General features: G+C 29.1%; 1 protein-coding gene across 2 annotated transcripts; it reads right to left on the bottom strand.

The window, feature by feature from the left end:
* Positions 1-2,235: 2,235 nt before the first annotated feature.
* On the bottom strand, positions 2,236-23,704 carry Atg5 (autophagy protein 5). 2 transcript variants are annotated; one of them, XR_012757231.1, is made up of 7 exons: positions 23,407-23,704; positions 22,823-22,908; positions 20,214-20,330; positions 16,691-16,815; positions 11,941-12,147; positions 9,870-10,046; positions 2,236-7,271 (listed from the first exon to the last, which is right to left on the bottom strand). XR_012757231.1 is itself a non-coding variant. In XM_075371836.1 (6 exons), the coding sequence occupies exons 1-6, from the start codon at positions 23,560-23,562 to the stop codon at positions 9,925-9,927; spliced, it is 813 nt and encodes a 270-aa protein (XP_075227951.1). In that variant the 5' UTR covers positions 23,563-23,704; the 3' UTR covers positions 8,948-9,924. The 2 variants fall into 2 exon arrangements, 1 of the variants encoding a protein (XP_075227951.1); XM_075371836.1 differs by lacking the exon at positions 2,236-7,271 and having other exon boundaries at positions 8,948-10,046.
* Positions 23,705-23,713: the final 9 nt, after the last annotated feature.

The following is a 23,713-nucleotide window of genomic DNA, read 5'->3' as shown; positions in this document are numbered from 1 at the left end:
CTGTGAACACAAGTTGAACAAAAGTAACAAACATTGGTGTGATTTTGTGGCTCTCGCCACACCACTGGAACTCCAAATCTGAATGCTTCATGTTCATCATTTGACCACTGCCTAAGTCTTTAAACACATGAGTAGCAAACTTATGGGATGCCAAAGTTTTGTCTTGATCTCCTATTTTCACTCTGAAATACGTGATGTACACTTGTCGAACGAAACTTGTTATATTTCTTTTATCCCTTTCCACCATTAACTCACTACAAATAACAAAAAGTATCTGCTAAATTTTTGCAGCCTTGAAAATGGAACATTTGCTTTATGGCCTGAAAATATATTTTCCACAGACAAAAATACATTTGATCACAGAGGATGGAAAAAACTTCCTTTACATACACTGATAGTTATCACTGGTTGAAACAGTATTGATAGTAATTTCATGGTGCGTGAGTGGCACAGATAGCTGCCATCTGTTGAACAAGATCTTACATCTTGTTCAGTCTTGTCACAACCTGTCAGTCAAGCTCTCCCACCATCTCATCACCTTCAACCCAAACCACCCCGTCCTTCTCTTTATACCACTGAACTGTTTAGCTATAAGAATGTATAGTACAAGCAAAAAAGTGAATATATTACATTAATTTATTATTAAAAAAAAAATTTATATCAATTTTATAATATCACATTTTAACAATTTTTCAATTTTTTACAAAATTTGAAATTTGTGAAAAATCTCGATGTGAAAAAATTAAGGTTATTTTCGCATTCATCTCTAAAAAATATACAAGAATCAATTATCAAAAGTTAAAAAACATTCTGCAACCCAAATTTTGGAGACATGTGTTATATGATACCAGTACCTGTAATAAAAAAAAACAAAAGCCAATATAAAGATGATTATCCAGTAATATGCTCAATAAAAATCAGCCAAGTGTTCCTTAAATGTTACATCTGCTCTTTCATTTGCTGAAATTCCTGCACAACTAAGTGTAATTATATAATCGCAGTTTTAGTGCATATAGAGAATCACAGCATACAGAAATATGGCAGCTCCTATTTGTGATGCGATTTAGGCTCTTAACTATGACACAATTTCATTAAATATGCTATACTCGTCAGGTAGAAAATTAAAATTCTGCATAACATCACGAAGTAAAACTAAACAGAATCAGCTTGTGCTTATATCTACAGTGAAAATCACTACATCTGTTATGTGTAAATCACTATCACTTATCAAAGAAATTTGCAAAACTGCTGTTGATACATTAGGTAATTATTGTATTGGTTTTCTTACAGGCAGTTAGTAAAGATAACAATTAACTGATGAAATGCTCAACAAAGTAGGTAGATCAGCTGTAAAGAGTATAGATAGAGTTTAAACATTCATATGAGCTGTTAAGAATAAATTAAACAGGGGAGTACAAGGCTCGGCTGATAAATTTTGCACACTAGCATGCTACACGGAGATGAAAGGTACTATCGAGTTTGGCATGGCAGCACATGATAGCTAAACTCCTCCTCTACAAACCACCTGCGATAATGTGTTGAAATCCGTTAACCAGTTTTGTTTTCAGTAGCAGTTAAAATTGAGTCAAGTACGGTCAATATGTCAACACAGTTAAAACAGCAAGCAGGGATCAAATTTTTAACAGCAGAGAAAATGTGAATCCTAAGAATATTTTTCATCATTTAAAAGCAGTTTACGATAGTGAAACTGTTGACAGGGGTACTGTGAATAGGTGGGTGTTGAAATTTTGTGAATGTGAAGCTGGTAAAGTGATAATTGAGGACACATCTTGCAGTGGATGACCAGGTTCTGTGACTTATGACCGGCAAATCACCCAGTAACGCATCGATATTCAGTTAGGTATTTTGGTGTTCAGCGATATCACATCACTATTCAGTTAGGTATTATACATTTGGCTCCATGCAACTTCCACTTCTTTCCTTATCTCAAGAAGGATCTCAAAGGTAATCATTACACCACTGATGATAAGGTGAAGGAAGCTGTGTCACTTGGATCCAAGAAAGACCACCAGAATTTTCCAGTGACGGAATGCACTTGTCACACATTGGGAAAAGAGTATCAGTGTAAATGGGGATTACATTGAAAAATAAATACTGCATTCTGTAGCTAAGTTATTGCACTTTTTATTCTTTTCATTCACATGCTACGCATATATATCCAAAATTTATCAGCCAAGCCTTGTAGTTAAGAAATTAATAAGCAGACATATAAACTCCTTTACTATGTATTATATACATGTATTAAAATACAAAATTATACATAACATTTCAAAAACAATAATTTCTAATACAATTAAATTATTGTTCTCTTAGAACAATATTATAAATGATATTTTCCTTTTTGTAGTGAAAAAATATCATCTATTTATTTTATGTTATAAATTATGTGAAAATCAAACACACGTCATATAAATATAAAAATAGATCTCATGTTATAAACTATACAAGAATTTTTTATACTTGCAACCTATAAAACATTAAACAAGTTAAAAAAATGTATATAGAAATCAACAAAAGCTGACATTGCTGTACTAATACCGATAATCTCAACAGCTGTCAAGAATTACATACAATTTGCCACCTACAAAGAACATCAGTTAATCAAAATAAAATGAAAATTAAAAAAAGCATAAATTTATTATTGACATTGTGATGTAAATTTATAGTATAGTGTACAAACCCCGATCACTGTTACATGAATATTCTACAGTAATATAAACAGATGAAAATAATAAATTTTATTTCAGAAGTTTATAAATCAACCACGATATATCTAGAACTACATTTTGAAATAAAACATATATGTATATAACAATAAAATTATTTATTTATTTTTATATTTTTTTTATTTATTTTTAAATTCAAAATTGGGGCTGAAAATAATAAAGAAACTTTAAAAATAAAGTACAAAGAAAAACTATGCTTAACAGTTGAAGAAATAAATTTGAAAATAAGAAAAATCTTCAAGCACTACTCACAAATTTTATAAACTTACAGTTTTATAATTCATAAGTTATTTTAATAATTCTGTTAGAAATTTATTAACAATGACTGTGACTTAGTTATGAATAACTGACATTGGTATAAAAAAATATTCAAAAACAATTAAAAAAATATATATTGTAAATAAACCAAAACACATTCCCAAAAATAAAAAAAAGATTTAAAAAATTTGTTCATGAAGATTTAGTCTTAATTTTACTTACTAAGGCTAAAAGATGAAACAACTCATACAAGGAAGATAATAGAGTTAAAAAGATTAATTGGCAACAAATTTCCCCTTTCATGATTCATACAGAAAATAAGTTAGTTATTTTAAGAATCTGGGATGATATTTTAGTCAGATGACTACAATAAGCACTCTACAACATGTCTACAACAAAAAATAGATTTAAGGGTATCTAGGCATAGATCACAATGTGGAATGTGCTTGCATACTACATAAGTTTATTAAGCAAGAATCAATTATTAAAATATACTAATAAAAACTATCTTATTTCCCAATAGGAAAATTGGGATGTACGTTTTTCTTTATGGTTGTTATAAAATGAATTGACAAAAGAAGAAAAACTATTTTTCTTCAATTATGGCAATTTGAGAATTAAAAATAGTTATTCTAATCACTAAGCCATGCAGTACTTTTTATTATTATTGCATATCACTCCACCGACCTCCATGGAAGAATGGTAGAATCTCAGACTTTTGTCCATTAGGTTTTGGTTCAAATTCTGGTCTTGGTTAACATTTTCATTTGCTACAGAATCATCTGTGATGAAAAGACTATGACTGGACAAGTCTGTATTTTATTAGTTAATAATAAGTAATTATTAACAAAAATGTATCTATCAGGTGTTTGAGAATTATCCAAACTTAGAGTTTTATTAGGAAAAAAAAAATAGTTCTATTAATGAATGGTTGGGCTCTATTTAACAGGTAACTCATAAAGTTTCCCTCAGCAAATACTAGATAGCACTATGATTGTATATATAACCACATACGTCAGTTTCCATGAATTAATAGATGAAAGAACAATGCGCAGAGTAGTTTATTGAAACAAAATCAAACTCACAAGTTCTACGCAAATTTAGAACTCTGAATTTGGTACAACTTAATCACCATCCTCTTGAACAAGTATTCATTCATGGTACAATAAATTTAAAGAAACTGGCTGTGTTGAACATAAGAAGGATGCAGGCAGGCCTAGAACATCAGATGAAAAATGGTGATCATTCATCAGTTTTTTGTTTGCAGCCCTGGGCAGACAACTTGGAGCGCAGCACATAAGTTAAATCTTCCACAATCTATCATTCCTGGTGTTTTGAAGAAACATTTAAAACTGCATCTTTAAAAATTAAAAAAATTGCATTACACCGCAAGATCACACTGCTAGAAAGGAATTTTTTTGTGGAAATGATTGAAAGACATGAAAATGACGATTGTTACCTTAAAAAAGTTATATTCTCAGATGAGGCTACATTTCATGGGTCTGAAAAAGTGAACAATTGGAATGTTCAGTGAACCCACACGTTACACTTAATCACGCCAGAGATAGCCCAAAAATAAATGTTTGGTGTAACTGCTTCATGATCATGTGACTGGACCTTTTTTCTATGCGGAAACGGCAGTTAACCCGAAAATCTAGCTGAATTTGTTAGAAGGGTTTGTTTACCCTCAGTCGAAGAATTATAACCTGAAATCATATTTCAACATGATGCAGTGCTGCCACACTGGGGTTTATTAGTGTGTGAATCCCTCGCATGAAAAAACACATTCCCAAATTGCTAGATTGGATGTGACAGACCGACTGCTTGGCCACATCTATCACCAGATATAGCCATGTAATTTTTTCCTATGGGTCTTCATCAATGATAATTATATAAAACTCATGTAGTGAATATTGATGACCTTAAGGAGAGTATTGTTAACGCATTTGAATGCATAGATGTGGATATGTCATAACAAACATTGTGTGAAATTACCAGTTGGATATTTTTGAATAACTAATGATACACACATTAAATGCCTTTTTGATTACAGGTAAAAAAAGCTTTCAGTTTTAATGCTTCTAAATTCACACAACTCATTTTTGTATCTTAATAAATAAATTATTTACTCAATATCAAAGTTGTTCAGATAATTCTCTGAAGCCCAAAACTGTTTAAATAAGTAACCACAAAAAAATACATTCAAGCTACAATCTTATTAAGGCAAGTTTTGTGATGTTGTGACTTGTTACAGAAGACAGAAGTCCACTAAATTCTAAGAGAATACTCTATTTAATACAAGCCAAGAAAAATTATATGAAATAACTGATGTACATATACCATTTCAAGCAGTAAATAAAGCAAAATGAAAACAAATTTGAGCAAGTAACAATAAAAATAACTATTAACTTTATAATTCCTAAAAGTTCAGCAATTATCATTAGAATAAAGAAAAATTGAATGCTTTCCATCATATATTTTATTAATACTCATTTTAAAAATATAATATTCCCAATAGTTACAAAACAAGATAGTGAAGAAAACCTACATACAAATTCACTTGAAATGTGTAAATACAATAACAATTTATTAATTTCATTTTTTTGATTGTTATTCCTATTTATTTGAAAGAAGTTTAATTCATCAAGTTTTTTTTTTATTTGAAATTATGTTAATTACCTCAAAGAAATTTACTTCCATCTCAAATAGATTTAATATTGCTAATAATGGCACCACAATAATAAAAATGTATTAATAGACAAAACAAGTCAGTTGTTTGCTTTCACATTATTATTGTTATTATTTATTAATTATTATAAATGATAATGACAGTCACATAACTTTGGCTAGCTAGTCCATGTTTTTTTCTATTTTGTTTTTATTATTGATTTTAATTTTGACTTTTAATTTAATTTTATTACATGACTTCATATTTTTTATATATATGCAATTTTTAATTTTAATTTAAAATTTCTGAATTTGAAAAATGTTAGTTTTATTTCTATTTTGATTTTAATTTGTAAAAGGATCTTTTAACAATTCTAAATTTTAGATCTTATGTATAGTATAGGGTTTTTAATTTCAATTTTAATGTATAAATTGGTACGAATGATTTGAAAAATTGTATCGAGCAATTGATGGTACGAGGGACTCGCGAAAGCACCCTTGGCTTGAATTATGGAATAAAATAGGTGTCATCCTATTTTATTTTATTTTAATTCTGTACTTAGGTTGATCGGATTAATATAATTTGTATTGTGCAGAAAAATATGATTCTTGAAAGGATCGATTTTATAAAAATAATTATTACTATGAAATATAATACTTGTAACATTAGACATTAAAACACATACATATAAATAAAACAGAATCAATAACAGCAATAAACATGATAAAAATTAAACATTAACAACAATGATGAGATTTTTATAGAGTATCGAATACATATAAAAAGAATTTATAGAAACAAAAATTTTATGTTAAAACTGTGTAACAGACTCAGGATTTAAACCAGGTTGCTTCTTATACATCATCTGCGACATTGTAATAACTGACAGATTTATAGAAGTTCAATGAAAAATTATCTATAGCACATTAAGAAATATAAATTTGACTGTCAGACCAGTTTTAAATGCAACACATAATTTCAAAGAACTAGCCAATTTCAAACAATGCTGTTTGGTACTCTTCAACAGAGTTAAATTTAAGCTCTGTCTCCATTAGCCATTGTATGCCTCAACAGTAACAGTTACAGATGACCAGATGCAAATTATGTCAATCTTGAAAAATGGTACAGCATCTCATGTCAAGCAGATGAGGTGAAATGATATCCTGTTGCTTTCTTTACTGAGGCAAATGCACTATTTCATATCAATATGGGAGCAAAATGCAGATGATATTCAGTTCTAGATAATATACGCTCACTCACAACACAGTAGGGATTGGCTACATAGTGAACATCACTATTCTTGGAGAAAACTGTATACGAAACAAGGAATTAAAATAGAATTTCAGGTGAAATAATAATCCAAGGAAGAAAACAAGAATATTAATTTTTTTCTCATCATATTATGAACACACTAACAGGACAGAATTTCAGTTACAAAATAAATAAAAGAAACAAAGAAAACATTTAATAAAACGGATAATTCATTACTTTCTTTCTTGTTATATTTTACGATAGCTATTTAAGACACTCCTGTTCAAAACACTTGCATGCTGGAGAGATTCCACATATTTGATAATTTTAAACTGTATGCTGCTGATCTAAACATAAGTATAAAAAAATAAGTAAATATTGCTTAGAAAAGTATAAATATTTTGTATTTATATTTGTACCAGTGAATACATAATATAAAATTAGGATTATGTTGAAAAAATCTAACAATTTTTAGATAAAACTACCCCCAATATATTTTATTATTTATATTGCATTATTTATACTGAATATAATAATATTTTTCTTGTGTTTCTTTAGGAAGCAATCAAATTTTAACATCATACTGCAAAACCGTGTTTTAATATATTTCCCTACAAAAAATCAATCAGTCATGTCAATACTTATTTTTTTCAACAAACATACTATTTTTTGTAATTTTTTATTAATTAATTTAGATGAAAATTTATACGTAAGCAATTCCTGCTTATGTACAATTTCAGCAATTATCCAATTATTTAAAAATCTTTTGTAATTCTAACAAAATAATAACACAGGCACATCTGCATCTTCTTAAGTCTTATGAGGGTAAATACACAACACCAGGAAAGGAACTTTCCAAAGAAGCTCACAGGCAGAGCATTATCTCAGCAAGCTTCACCAAGGAGTAGTTGCCTCTCCAACAGCACTGGAAAGGATTTCGTTAACCAAAACTCCCATAACATCTAATGAAATAAAAATATAGTATAAGAAAAGAGGGATACGCGAGGAAGTAAAAGTAATCAAACCATACAGAGATGCTATGCCCCTCAAGAGATCAAAGCTTTTTTTATTCCATGACATTCTGTTAGTCTCAAGACATGTAATGCAACTTCCTTGAATCAAGACTTTTAAGCAACTATAATGTTTCATTCGTGTAGCCGATATATCTATATCCGGTTACAGCTCTGAATCATGAAATGAAAATGTATTATTAAAAATAACAACAGAATGGTGAAACAGTATCAAGGATCAACATTAAATTATAACTGCCAGTTGGATTTCAGACTGTGTATACCTCACACAGTAGATTAGCGAGCACTAACCACTGCTATCACTCTGTCACATAATACTCACAGTAATCAGTAATATCAGTTGATACATACAGCAAACTATTTTTGGTGACTGCCCAAATGGAAGTAGTGAAGAACAATGTAAATGTAAGCCAAACAAACAGAAAGGAGAGATGAATCAAATAATGTTAAAACAATACCTTTAAAAGAAATAATAAACATTTCATTAATTCCAATAATTTTTCTGTACGATAACAGTTTCACAATAGCCATGATATTTGTGCGGTAAACATAGTCAAAACCATAATAAAAGGAAGTAAATATAAAAATCACAAAATTTAAATGCCTTAACTTTTTTCAATAAAAAAGATTTTTTAACCATCACTTATTTATTTTTTATTTAATTCCAACCATTCCAGTAAATTATGATAATTTTTTTGATATGATAATTGTAGGCAATTGTTTTGAAGCAGCCAACAACAAAAATTGTTCACCATACTACTTAAGTGTGAACAACAAACTTCAAGAACACCATCTATGAATAAGAGACAAACAAAATGTCTTCATTATGACTAAAAAGGAAGCTGGTTCAAGCCATTAGAAACTACAGAAAGTTAAGCAAAATGTAACAGATTTAGAAAAATTATGTAAACTTTTTGGATTCAGATTGAGAAATGAAATCCAGTAACTTACTTGAAAGGTACATTTTTTGGTAACAATCAAATAAGCAAATCTTTAATTAAAATCAGCTTATTATTACTTTTATTTCAACAAATGATTTATTTTTGCTGGTTACAAAAAAATCACAGAACAGCTAATTAGACGCATAATAAAAATGCTTTTAACTTGAAAAACATTCTGCCAGAAATCAAATGTGCATGATAATTCAGTGGATAGGGGGGCGCTTTTCAAATTTATTAAATATATAATTTTTTTTTAAACATATAAATAAATGATCATATACTTATAAATTAAAAAGAAAAAAAAGCAATAGTAAATATAAATCAACTGTTATCATTTACATTTAATTACAGCTTCATCAATATTGCAAACCAATAAGTAGTAACATTCATTCCCAATGATTATAATGCTGATATTAATTCATGCAACATTTGATTAATTATGTTATAAGATAATTATAACAAGATTTACTTAAAAACAATATAATATGAACTATAGACACTGAATTCAAACTGAAAAAAAAAATACATGACATATAATAATATAAAAAGCATACATTAAAAATTATTTGTATTTATACATAAATAGATTTAACTCATCTCTATGTTTACATTTATTTCAAGTAATTCAAATATTTATTTAACTATATGTATCAAATGATACTTTTATGATAGATAAAACATGTTGTCGCATAACAACATAAGCTTGTCAAATAATCAATACTGCTAAATTATAATAAAAGAGAAATTTCATAATGTAACAATATTTTTCTTACAATATAAAAAGTCAATTTGAAATATTTATTACACTCATAATTGTGAAAAAGATTATAAATATTTAAGCATTTTTTATGTTACTATTTTTCAATTATTTTATAATAAAATTAATAAAATATAAAAAAAACATAACATACAAAGATGAACTAATGAGAACTAGTTTAAATTAGATTACCCTTAACAGTCATAACATATATACCTAAAGGTAACACGAGTTGGCATAGTATATGTTCATTATCTTTAACATTATAACATCACGATGATTGTTGCATTGTTATACTCAGATGTAAAAAATTATCTGGATAGCTAAGATGTTCACTCATCCATTGTAATGGAGTTTCCCTGGGTGGTTCGACACCGTGCATTATAACTTTCACTGAAAAGTAAAAATATCATTAACATTAATGTAATAACACAAATACTGTATACATTTACAGCAGAATGCAATATAAATCTTTCCATAGTAATTTAAGTAACATTGTAATAGAAGACTTATTTCTATAAAATCTTAATAAAAATCATATTAAATAAACTTCAAAATAAATACACATTTAGTTGGTTTTTTTCCAGGAAAGCACTTTGTTAATAAAAAAATAAATAATAAATAATAAAATAATAAATAAATAATAAAGCACTTTGTTAACCAATAAATAATAGGGAAAAAGAAGCATGAATCGATTAAGTCTTAGTTTAATCATAAATTCCTTTTCAGGAAAAGAGATGCTAATTTTTGTTTGAAGTTACATGCATACAAATCTGCAGCATGTAAATAAATAGGGAAGAAATATTATAAATATACAGTAAAACTTTCCAATATCAGAAATTGCTTGGGAATAACAATCTGTCCATTATTTAGAAGCGTTTTCTATTCAGAAAAATGTGAATACAGTATTATTATTTATTTCATGTAAATTAAAATTAAAAAAAAAATTAGTTGCTAATTTAAATGACTGCAAAATTCAAGCTTTTTTATTGTTTCTTTGAAAATAAAACACTGTCCTCTATGTTCATATTTGAATAAAAAAAATAGTACTATACTACTGTAATCAACCTATAAAATTTCTGTACTATACTAAAATGGAATAAAAACAATATAAGCTGCAAAAATATTAATCAAAGAAGCTATAGTATACAAGATATTAATCAAAACACATGTAAAAAAAATAATGTATAGATCAAAATAAAAAACCAAATACGATTACATATAATTTATTTATATGCAGAAGGTTTAACACAGCTGTCTATTTTAGTTTGAAGTCCTGGTACATATTTTTTTCAATATGCAACTACAGTTATGATATTAAAACAACGCCTTCTGGTAATCCTTTTTGAAATTGATTTTAATTTTCTAACCTCTTCTCTTGCTTCCTTTCTCATGATGGTAACTCCAGGTTCATTGTCATTATCATCATCTTCAGTCACAGTCATTTACTTTGGAAATAAAGTCAGTGGCAGCAACAATATCACAGATGTCAGTCAATACTTCCTCTGTGTTGAGTGCACTGTCAGTGTTCAGGTATTCTTTGTATTTCCAAATGGTTAAAGTTCTGTAATTCACTCTATTCCACAGAATTTTCATTTGGTTCAGCAAGATTGAAGTTAGTGTGTGGAGGTTTAATACCAGCTTTTACGAAACAACTTCTTACTGTCATAGTAGTAACCTGCTTTATAGCCATATGAATCCATAAAACTGCATCCAATACATTAATGCTCTTAGAAAGCTCATCAGCAAACGTGACTTTCATTGTTCACAATAAGTACTGGTTTTTCAGAACTTTAAAATTAATTACTTAATTTTAAAGTTCTGAATGATCCCCGGATCAAGCAGTTGACGTACTACAATAGTATTTGGAGGAAGAAATACAGTACTATATTGTAACAAAAATATTACACATATTCAATGTACAGTATATACTTGCACAGTGATGACAAATCACACTGGATGATGAAGTGATTGAATTCATAACATCAATGTCCAGACAGGAAGTGGTGTAATTCACAACAGATAAATAAATTAGTTGCACTGAATATAAAAAAAAAAAAAAATGCAATTTTTATTCCTGCTCCATTTTTCAAAACTGATTGAAAAGTTTTTATAGGTAAATTCATTGTTTGCGCCTATTACTGAGAGAAGTATTTTATCCATTAATACCAGTACAAAATTGCCATGGAATTTAAAAATTTCTGGTATTATGAGGAGTCGATTATTGGAAAGTTTCACTGTAGTTATCCAAATTAAGAAGTGTAAATAATTTTATTATTTTACTCACAATTCTGATATTCATTAGGATAAACTTCTTGTAATAAATGTAAAAGAGTTTTACGATGTCCTTCTTCTGTTACAGGCCGGACAAGTCTCTGTATCATGGGTTTGTCGCCATGATGACATCGGAATGGAATGTATTTAAATGTGTCTTCCCCTCCTTGACCAACTTCCATTAGTTTTCGATTAACTGCCCAAAACTGATCAAATTTATCTGAAACAAAATTATTTTAGAATTTATATAACTCTTTATATTTACAAAATAATAATAATTTTATATTCTGCTAATTCTCTTTAGCACCTGAAGATTTTGAACTAATCAAGCACTATTTCAAATATCTTAAGTAAACATAATAATGTATATAAAATTGGTTTTGTGGATTGCTACTTTTTTAACATCATAAAAATAAAACAAAAACTAAATCTGGATTTTAAAGTTACTTTCTGTAGGTTAAAAATATATAATAATGTAAATATAAATAAACACAAACACACACATGCATATTTATAATAAAAAATACACATAATTTCATATATTTTATCAAACATTTTTTCTACAGTATTGAATTTCTATAATTTAACCGATGATAATATTATAAAATCAAAACTACCAAATACAGTACAATAAAAAGTAACATAATTACCAACTGCAGTGCTTTCAAAGTCAATACTTCATCATCAGCAGTTAAAATTATAAATTACATGTAAAAATATTTGCATATAGTACTTAACCATTTACTATTAAAAGCTTTATCCCATACCATGGCACAGCATTGAGTAATACTTCTTATTAAAATATTATGATATCAGTTATATCAATATAACAAACCATCATATTCTGTTTATTATTTTATATTTATTTTTAAATTTACTGATATAATATCCTTTAAAAATATCAATTTCTCTATTATTATTGAACTGACATCACAATATTATAATACTGATACTGACATCAATATGAAGTATTACTCAATGCCACACCATGGTATGGGATAGAGATTTTAATATTAAATGACAAGTACTATATGCAGATTTTCTTATGTGTTAACTGTTGATTATAAAATATTGACTTTGAAAGCGCTACAGTTGTTAAATGTCTCTTAATTTTTAATGTACTGTATTTGATGGTTTTGATTTTATTGATTAAATTATATATACCAGGTGGCTGAAATGTAACTTACAACCCCTCTAATCTTTTTTATAATTTAATCTCGACTTTATAATTTAATTACTCTTGCAACTTATTAGAGACCGAGGCTAACATAGAGAATATGAGAATATAGATAAATTTATTGACCACCATCTAGTGAAAATTGATATTTTAAACTCAAATATCAATTGATATTTGAGTTTTATACAGCTTTACATTCAGTTTTTTGTACTGAATGTAAAAGTTCAGTACAAAAAAAAAAATCCAATTTTTTTTCTTATAATAAAGACTAAATTACATAATGAACAGTAAAAAAGTACATTTAGGTTAATTTAAATTATGTTTTCTTATTAAAGTGTATTAGTCATAATGAAATTCGTTATTCTTCAACATTATCAGTTTCTAAATTTAAAATTTTTTAAATTAAAATATGAAAATTCTTCTACAATCTAGTATACTGTTCTGTACATGTTAAAATAAGATAGAAATTTTGTGCTTATGAATTCACTAACAAACTACTGAACAATCCACTGCTGAAAATTAAATGGGGTTCTAGTACGTTCACTACTATATTTTTTCTTTTAAATTGTATAGTCTGCTAGTTCATCCCTGTATTCATCGGAATCCTGTTCACAAAGGAAAATATTTTCAATCCTGAAAACTCCGTTAATTCAGGCTTTACTGTAATTATGACAAGTTTCAGTTTAAAATATTAGAAATTATTATAATTAGCTGGCAGTCATGCAGGATAATGCAAAGACCAAGTAAAAAAAAATATTTTGAAATTTTGCTTAAAATAAACATTTAGAATATGAATAAGTAAAATTAATTTGTATAATAAATATTACTGAGTGCAATAAGTATAATGGATAAAGAAATATGTGTAGAGTTTTTGACTTAACACTGCCTGATGTAGAACTAAGCTTACAGTTTCATGCTTTGTGTGTGTATTATTTACACTCACACATACAAGGTGGGCGAAAACTCCCTTTATATGTTAATAGCACAGTACAGTTAGACATGTAGATAAATACTGTTATAAATACAAAACAATACAAAAAATGGTATACATTTTTGATAGATATTGGCAGATATTTTGATAGACTTCACTGTACAGTTTGGAAAACCACCGCCATCACGACCAACATTATTTGCATGGGAGAAGAAAACCTTTGTGACAGGAAGTGTTTTTGATGCACCATGTAGTAGAAGGCCTATGACTCACACCAAAACTTATGTTGCTATGCTGGAATCAACTGAACGATTATTACTGATGAAGTCAACCCATAAGCGGTCTGCAGAATTAAGCATCTTGCGATCGACTATGCGAGACCACATGCGGAAAAACTTGAATGTTTCATGTTTTCGGCCATCCTCAGTGAATGAGTTGAATGATCGTGAGTTGGAATAATGTGAAATGCTGCTCACATGCTTCCCACATACAAATGATCAAAAAAATTAATGTTCTCTGACGAGTGCGCAATTTATCGCAGCTCACAAAATCGTAACATCTTTTTTTAAGCAAAAGACAATCCACACTTTTATGAGGAAATTGAGTGCAATCTGCTGGATGTTATGATTTCAGCAGGGATAATGGCAGACAATCTGCTTAGACTATATTTCTTTGATTGTTCTGTGAGCCAGCACAGCTATCTTCACATAACACATGGAATAGCTGACATCATTACAATTTAACAAGACGCTGCTCTACTACATTTTGCTGTGAGTGGCTGCACATGGCTAAATGAACTGTTTCTGTGCTGAATTGGACGTGGATCACAAGACCTTCCAGTACCGTTGCCATGGCTTTTGCACACTGGACAATGCACTATGGGGGATAATAAAAGAAGACGTTTGTAAATGACGATCAACTGAAAGATGAAGTTTGTATGGCATCTGAAAGGATCACTCCTGATGTGCTGCAGCGGATGCACACAAGAAAATAGTGGCGCATCAACCTTTGCATCAAACATGTGGAGGAGTGCACACTGATGTTGTTGATAAATGAACCTTAAACTTTTGTAACAATGTTATTCACAATAAATGTTAATGTAAAACCACACATAAATGTTGAAATATACTGTTTTTTTATTCATAACAATGCTTATCTACATATCTAACTGTACTACGCTATTAACATGTAAAGGAACTTTACGCTCAAACTGTAGATTAAACAAAGTTTACATCAACTCAGAATTATATTAATACTTAATATTTTTGAAGTTAATACTACCTAAAAATACTGCATCTAAAGTTAAAATATACAGCATTCTGTATGTATTTTATCTTATATAAAAAAAAAGCCAAAAGCTATAAACTAAATCATTAAAAACAAAATTTAATGTAAAAATCCCATTTATTATTGCAAAGTTTAGAATGTATAATGCAGATTACAAACAAAAATTTATAGCAAATTTATAACAAAGTGGAAAAAAGATCACATAATTTTTTTAAATCTTAAGTACAGTTTCTTAAAACAAAAATGAACAAATGTAAAATCTGACCTTCAAAATAAATGTACAATTGAATGAGTAAATAATAACAGCAAAAAAATAAACACTACCATGTAGCAATGATGGGTGGCCAGAAATACAGATGACATAAATGTTGGGGCAAAATATATTTGTCAACACTAGAAACATTAATTTTTAAGTTAACTTTTAACACTTACAACTCTGCTGTACTGATAGAATAAGCTTAGCACTTAATATTTTTAATAGATATTTTATTGAAATAAATTCTAAGTGCTATATGTAAAATATAGATTTCATGATTAAAAACCATTTGGAAGTAATAGAAGAAACTGTAAAAGTAAATAACAATAAAAAATGTATTTTATAACAAAACTGAAAGTGAACAACTGATTAAATGCATGTTAAACATTAGGATACACAATATGATGCTTCCACATCTTTTTTTTAGATTTTACATAGTGGATTTCTGTTCACCAATACATACATTGTACAATTTGGATATTTGTACAAGTGACTTTGGATTTTGGCAAGTTACCTTCAGTTAATGCAATACATAAATTGAACTAAAAAGGTATATTAATTTTTATGGAATACTGAACTTAACACTCCTAAAAATAATAACTAATTTATGTATTGTATGATGTAGTTGTAAATAAATTATTGTACGGCTACGTGAATAAATTGATATTAAATGGATATAAATGACAATGATAAAATCAATAACAATTTAACTGAATAACAAAAGGAATAAACACTAGTGTCTGTTCTTCAGAAAATACAAAAATGACAATTAGAATAAAAATTACTTCCACCTCAATATGGCCTCATACTACACAGTTTGCAAAATTAATATGAGGACAATGTATCCAAAATAAATCAAGTAAATGAATCTTCATGTAGATAATTTAATTTTGTTATTAAGACCACCCTTTTAATAACCTGATTTGATTAACTAACACTAATTGGAATTCTAAAAAATATATTTAAAAAAAAATTTATTTACTCAAAACATAAAATACACAATTTTAAAATGTATAAACACAACAGAATTTGAAAACTAATATAAAAAACATACTTTTATCTACTTGATAACTAAATGAAATAATGTTTAAACATAAATCACAACTACTTACTATTTTGTAATCCAAGCCATAATTGATTATGATCTTTCTTTTGCATACTTGATACAATTTGACTACGATGCTTTAATACTCCAGCCTCCTTAATGCAGGACATAAAATGAGACTCTACTACTTCCCTAAACAGACATAAAAAATATAACTTATATTGAAAAGAACTTTACCAAATTGTAAGTTACACAATTTAAAATACTAATGGATTGTAGAAATTAAAAAAGAGCTTACAATTGATGCAGCAAATTTATATCTTACAAGATGATGATTCCACCGCATGTTAATATCTCAAGAAACAAAATCCTTTTATCTCAAAGCACATTAACTAACATTCATGTTTAATCTTCACTTCCATTTCAAAACACTTTGGACATTTAGTGAACAATAATTTAGGTAGTTTCCTTAGGTTGACTATAATATAGATTGTACAGCTTTTACACAATTACTTTTCACTCATAACAATTTGCGAGTCTAAGCCGTAATAGATATTACACAAAAAACTATTGTTATATGAATAGACTAATTAGCAGTATGATGAAAAAATATACAATTACAGAGATGCTTTCTATCTCCTCATAATAAATAATTTTCAAACAAAATACAGAGAATTATGTATAAACAGACTCAACAAGTTAACAGTATTTGAACCTAAAATAATTTTGAAATTACGATTACTTTATTCTAGAAGTTTCTAATTATTTTTTCAGTTCCAAAAATGAAAAAGTTTACTGTTCTTAAAAGAAGGAATTTTAGAAACATTAATAATAACAAAAGTCTCAGCAGGAGAAAATATTTCAAGAAATCGCATGAACTTTAGAAACTATATAAGAGGCATATTCATAAAGTAAGGGCAATTGGCTTATATTTAAATATTAGTGAGTCTGAACACAGTTTCACGTATGCAGGGCCATCTATCAGCTATTTATGAAACCACTGCAGTTTTTTGATACAGTAATCATTTGCCTGCCAGTAAATGCAGATTGCAATGTCCGTGACTATTGTTCCTCCTGCCGGCTATGAAGTACATGCTGAGATTCGATTTTCGTGTGCAAAAGGATCTTCAACTGCTGAAATTCATCAGAAGTTGTGTCTAGTGAACAGTGTGGTAGGTTCATACCAACAGTAATGAGTGAGTGACCCACCGGGTTAGTCTAGTGGTTAACGCGTCTTCCCAAATCAGCTGATTTGGAAGTCGAGAGTTACAGCGTTCAAGTCCTAGTAAAGCCAGAACAACAGAACAAACAGAAAAAAAACAGTAATGAGTGAAGGAATGATTAGACAATATTGTCGAGACTTTAAAAATGGCTGCACAAATATGCATGACGAAGAACAGAGTGGCAGACCCAGTATTCAGACCGACAAAATCACTGAACAAGTGAACCGAAAACAGCGATATGATCAGTGATTAATGATTAGTGCTCTGGCTGATAAATTTCTGTATGTTGGACACACCTCTATCTACACGATTGTGAGAGAAAAGCTCAGATACCACAAATTGTGTGCAAGGTGGGTACTGAAAATGCTCACTAACCAACACAAAGAGCAATGAATATGCAGTGAATGAGCATTTTTGGACTGCTATCAACAAGATGGAGATGATTTGTTTTTCCACATTGTTATGGATGACAAGATGCGGATATCCAACATCAACAAAGAATCAAAACAACAGTCAATATTACGCTAATAAGTCATATTACACTACAGTCAATAATAACGCTATTCAAGTTTCCCAAAAGCAAAAAAGTTTAAGCACTTTCCGTACTAGAGTCAAAAAATGTTGGCTACCATTTTCTGAGACGAAAACAACGTCATTATGGTTGATTTCATGGAATGTGGATTAACAATTACAGTTGATGTGTACTGCGAAACACTCACCTAACTGAGATGTGTGATCCAAAATCAACGACATGGGAAACTGTCGTCCAGTGTAATCCTCCTTCACGACCGTTTGCCCTCACACCACTGCCTTAACCACAAAGATTCAAGATTTTTGTTGGGAAGTTTTTAACCTCTCTCCAAGTAGTCCTGACCTTGCGCCTAGTGACACTTCCTCTTCTTGCATTTGAAAAAGTGGTTTGGTGGACAACAGTTTGAAAACGACAAGGAACTCAAGAGTGCCATTATCAATTGATTCAATTCACAGGCGGCGAACTTCTATGCAGAGGTGTTAATGAAACTGGTGCAGCGTTATGAAAAGTGCTTAGAATTGAACGGCTATTATGTGGAAAAGAGAAGTAGATATGTAGTAAACTAAAACTGTAGCCGGCCTCTGTGGTGCAAATGCTAGTGTCTCAGCCTTTCATAAGGCCTTGGGTTCGAATCCTGGTCAGGCATAGCATTTTCACATGCTACATTGTCATCCATCTCATCCTCTGTCCCGGAGGTTAAAAAAAAACCAAAAAACTAAAACTAAGTAACCTTTTCCCACAAGTTAATTTTTTTTAATGACCAAACGGCCCTTACTTTATGAATATGCCTCGTATTTCAATCTTTAAATGATTAAATGATGAAACAAAAAAAGAATCTATAACTTCCACTGATAACTTGCCATACTTTACGTAACACAGAAGAAACAACCAAAATATGGTTGTTCATTTCAACAACAGAAAAATCGCTATTACTTTGACAGTGTAAATGATAACTATAAAAGTCTTTAACTGAATACAGGTTTTAATTCACAACTGTAAAAAACACACACAAAAAAAGCAGCATTTATATTTGTAAAAGGAAATCAATAGTGTATACCAGACTGCCCAAAAATAAATTAAACTTCAAAAAATTCTCTTAATTTGGCATGACGTTATCTACCTTCTGGTTCTGTTCTTTTGAAAAATGTTCTATTCTTTGGCTTACTCTCTCATATACCTAAATAACACAAAGATTCTTAGTTTAAATTTAATATTGAGGTAAAAGATGGTATGTTTAATCTCAGAGGTAATTTACTAGTCAAAAAAGATGAACGATATTCAAGAACAATGGTGTGCTATGTTTTCTTTTAAATAAGAGAAAACTTCTGTTGTCACACTCAGTAAAGTAAAAATATTGTGATTATTGATTTAATCATTTCAAATTAGGCAGAATAACAACTGAGGGTAATAAAAAATATGGATGGCTAACAATGCCAACTGATTGCAATCTAATTAAATAAGTACATGCTCCATTCTTGAGAAAAAATGAAGATTGACGGTCCAAAAGTGTCAGAAAATCTGAAATTTTATTAATGTTCAAATCATTTGACTTTGATTGAAAAGTTGAATATGGATCACATATCAAAATTTGTGCCAAGGCTGCTGACCAAGAAACAAAAAGGAAAACATGTTGTCAGTTAGGAACTTTTTGATTTGTCAAATGAGAATGAAATTAAAATGTTTATAATTGATAATAAAACATTTAAACTTTGACAAAATACACTATTAACCTTAGTTCCACATATCCTTCATTCTCTTAACTTCACTCCTACTGAATTTTTGTTTAACAAAAATATAAATATGATGAAGTTGCATTTTGGTAAATAATAACTCACCTATTTGAACAATGTAATATTTCATGTTCTGGAAATTTATCAAAATGAACAGTTATATTCCATGGAAGTTCTATATCTGCTTTATTTATATCAAATATCACACCAATTGGATAATGCCTGAGGAAAGAAAAGCATTACATCTTAATATTTTACATACAAATTAACAAAATTATTTTACCCTTAATTAATAGTGGGACATACTTATTAAAATACAGATATGGGTTGTTTATCTTAAATAAAAGTACCACTAGATTGGGTACTGAGTTAAGAACTGTTGATGGATCTTGTTTAAAAAATACCAAAATTTAAGAAAACATTTTATTATATTACATTCTTAATCATAGAAAAAAATAATATCAGTAATATTAACAGAGTAATGGTTTACATCTTTTGTTAAATCTTCTAAAAAAAAAATCACTGGATTAAATGGCAGAGCCAACATTAATTATTATCATATTACAGAAGCAGTAAACACAAACACATGCAAGCAATCCAAAAATTGATCTTCTGTACATATGTTAAAAAGGACCAATCTTAAAACGCTTTAAAAATCATGAAATATATAAACTCGCAATATAACAACCTACTCCATTGGAATAGGTTAAAACTATTCTACAGACTCTTACATATATTTGTGAGTGGTGGACCTTGTCTGAGAAGCACAAAAGTAAGATCCAGGCACAGAAAATGAGGTTTTTAAGAAGGATCCTGGCAAAGATAAGAAGGGATAGACTGTGGAATAATTTATAAGGAATGTGCTGAAGGTGATTCCCACTATCGAGAATGTGGAATAGCAGCAACTTAGATGCCTGGGATATTTAATAAGAATGGATGAAGACAGCCTAAGCAGGTGTGGTAGGCCAGGACTGATGGATGGAGGCCCAGAGAAAGACCAAGGAATTCATGAAGGGATGGGGTGCAAACGTTGGTTCAGGCAAGAGGTGGAGATTTTAATATGATAAAATAGCTGGCAGAGGAGAGACAGAAGTGGAAAGTCTTTTGTTCCTTGACACCCATTGGATAAAAAAGGATTTGACTAAGTAAGTACAACATAATAAATGAACCAAAACAATTCAAATTCAACACACTTTTTGACCACATTATAAATATATATCTGCCAAATTAAAAAGTAATCACCAGCAATTGCAACAGCTGATATCAGGGTGTGAACAACAATAACATTCAAAGAAGATGGTTGTAAAAGTGATTAAAAAGTTTTAAAGTTATTAAAAATACTTCAATAACACTGCATAATTGATTTGGTTTACAGTATATAATAATGATTACACATACTTTATAAACAATGACTCAACAGTACGTGCCTATCAAAAACCTACTGATACCTACCATTGAACTCATCCACTCATTGTCACATACCATACAATCAGAAATTTAATTAATAACGGTCTCAGTTTATGCTTAGTTTTATACTCTTCAACTAAGTTAAAGAGTCCCAAGTACAGCTAAGGAAATGATAATTAGACAAAAAGAAGGTAACTATTTGCTCCCGGGTGCAAAGAAGATGGATGATATCATGATTTCTACAGAAGGCAATAAGGAACATGCCTACATGAACATTAAGGAAGGACAAAAGTTAATAGCAGTGTTTCATATGAAATTCAGCCATATGAATGAAACATTAAAATTAGAAGAGGGACAGGATATAATTATCAGTTACAGGCCAATATCAAGATAAAGGAACAGTAAAAAGAAATAGAATATAAGCAGAGAAATATCAATGACTTCTACATAGAGACCTGCCTAAATGCCAGAACACTAGATCTTAATCATGATGGTCAAGTAGCTTGCCAATATAATTTAGTTATATATCACACTAAAATAGATAAAGTTACCAAAATTGTTTTCATAACTTAAGACTTCTCATTATGCATTTTTATCTTGATTACTACAAAAATATTCCCTCAAACTATTTTAGGTGATGTACAAATAATATTGTTATGTATAATGAAGTGCAGTAGTATAGGGAGAGGATAAAATTCAATACATTAACAGTCACAACCAAAAGACTGATAGTTCTTGTTTGATTCTACAACTACAATAGGAAAAGAAAAATTTATTTTACAAATACATTAATATCTGGAATGTGAATTTATTACTAAGAACAATATTTTTTATACAATATGGAGTTTAACACTATAGACTGAATAAGATTGGTATATTTATACTCTATCTATGAACTTTCAACCATTAATAAAGTGATACCAGTGTTACAAAATATATCAGGATACAATACTTAAATGAATTTTCATACTGAATAAAAATATGAAGTACTCCACGATTCCATAATTCTTTATTGTCAACTAAACATTTCTTTAGTGCAATTATTATTTTCCAAAATATAGAAATACCCCATATCAAATTATAAGGCTTCAACAAGACAACTTTTTTTTTCAAATAACAGGGGGAAAATAACAAATAGGCTATATCTAATCTAAAGGGAAATTTTTATTAATTTGAATGAGAATGAGTTTTCAGTCCAGCTGATATACTTCTTCATATACATTAATAAAATAATTTGCAAGTCATTTTAACATTTTTCCATAAATTTTCAATGATTTAATTACTTTATAACAATATTTGCATTTTACCACTTAATAGGAAGTCCATTAAATTCAAGCCACATTTCTGCTTCATGTTTATCTTGATGTACATACCGCAGAAAATGCTTACGAACCTAAAACATAAACAAAATTAAGTATATTAAGAAAATACAATACACATTAATATGCTGGCTTCTGAATCAGTTGTTCTCTAGATAAACTGCTAGCAAGGACATGCAAGAATTTTCTCACCAACTATCCATCTAATTTTCCACAATATAATATGTATAGAAACATGTCCAAGGTCTTAGAAATAAACATTAAAAAGGCTTCGGTTATGTAACAATTTTAAGGTTAACATATAAATACTCTAAATGAACACTTAAGTAAAGATAGATAAATTAAAAAAAATAATAAAACCTCTGATGCATTTTTGTTTTAGTTCACATTATCCACTTTAACGAAAATATTTAACTCTTCATACAAAAACAATAATAACGTTAAAATATCTAAAGGTGCATTTATTAATTGCAAGCTACAAAGACAATTTGATGAGGTTACTTCACTATCAATTTGATACAAAAATGTATAATTCAAATTTAGATTTAAAAATGTAATAATCTGTAACTTACCTTTTCGGTAACAAGAGGAAAATAATTAAGTCTTGGTACCATCAAATAGTATGGTTCAGGAGATGGTAAATCGATAACTTCTTCGGAATTTAAAATAAAGCAAACAGGTAGTTTGCCCTCCCATATTTCACGTAGAATTTCTCTGTCACTTGCCATTATTTTTATATTAGCATTTAGGCATTAGTTATAAACCTGAAAATTAAAGGCACATGGTAATTTCCAGACGAAAACAAACTTTTACCACGAGTTCCAGCCATCATTCATCGTATACCACAAACGAGTTTGTAAACAGCTGATGTGTAATCCG

This window comes from Lycorma delicatula, chromosome 7, assembly GCF_047948215.1.
Source record: "Lycorma delicatula isolate Av1 chromosome 7, ASM4794821v1, whole genome shotgun sequence".
NCBI classification, from domain to species: Eukaryota; Metazoa; Arthropoda; class Insecta; order Hemiptera; family Fulgoridae; genus Lycorma; species Lycorma delicatula.
Note: the sequence above shows the minus strand (reverse complement) of the source record. Positions and strands in the feature narration are given on the sequence as shown.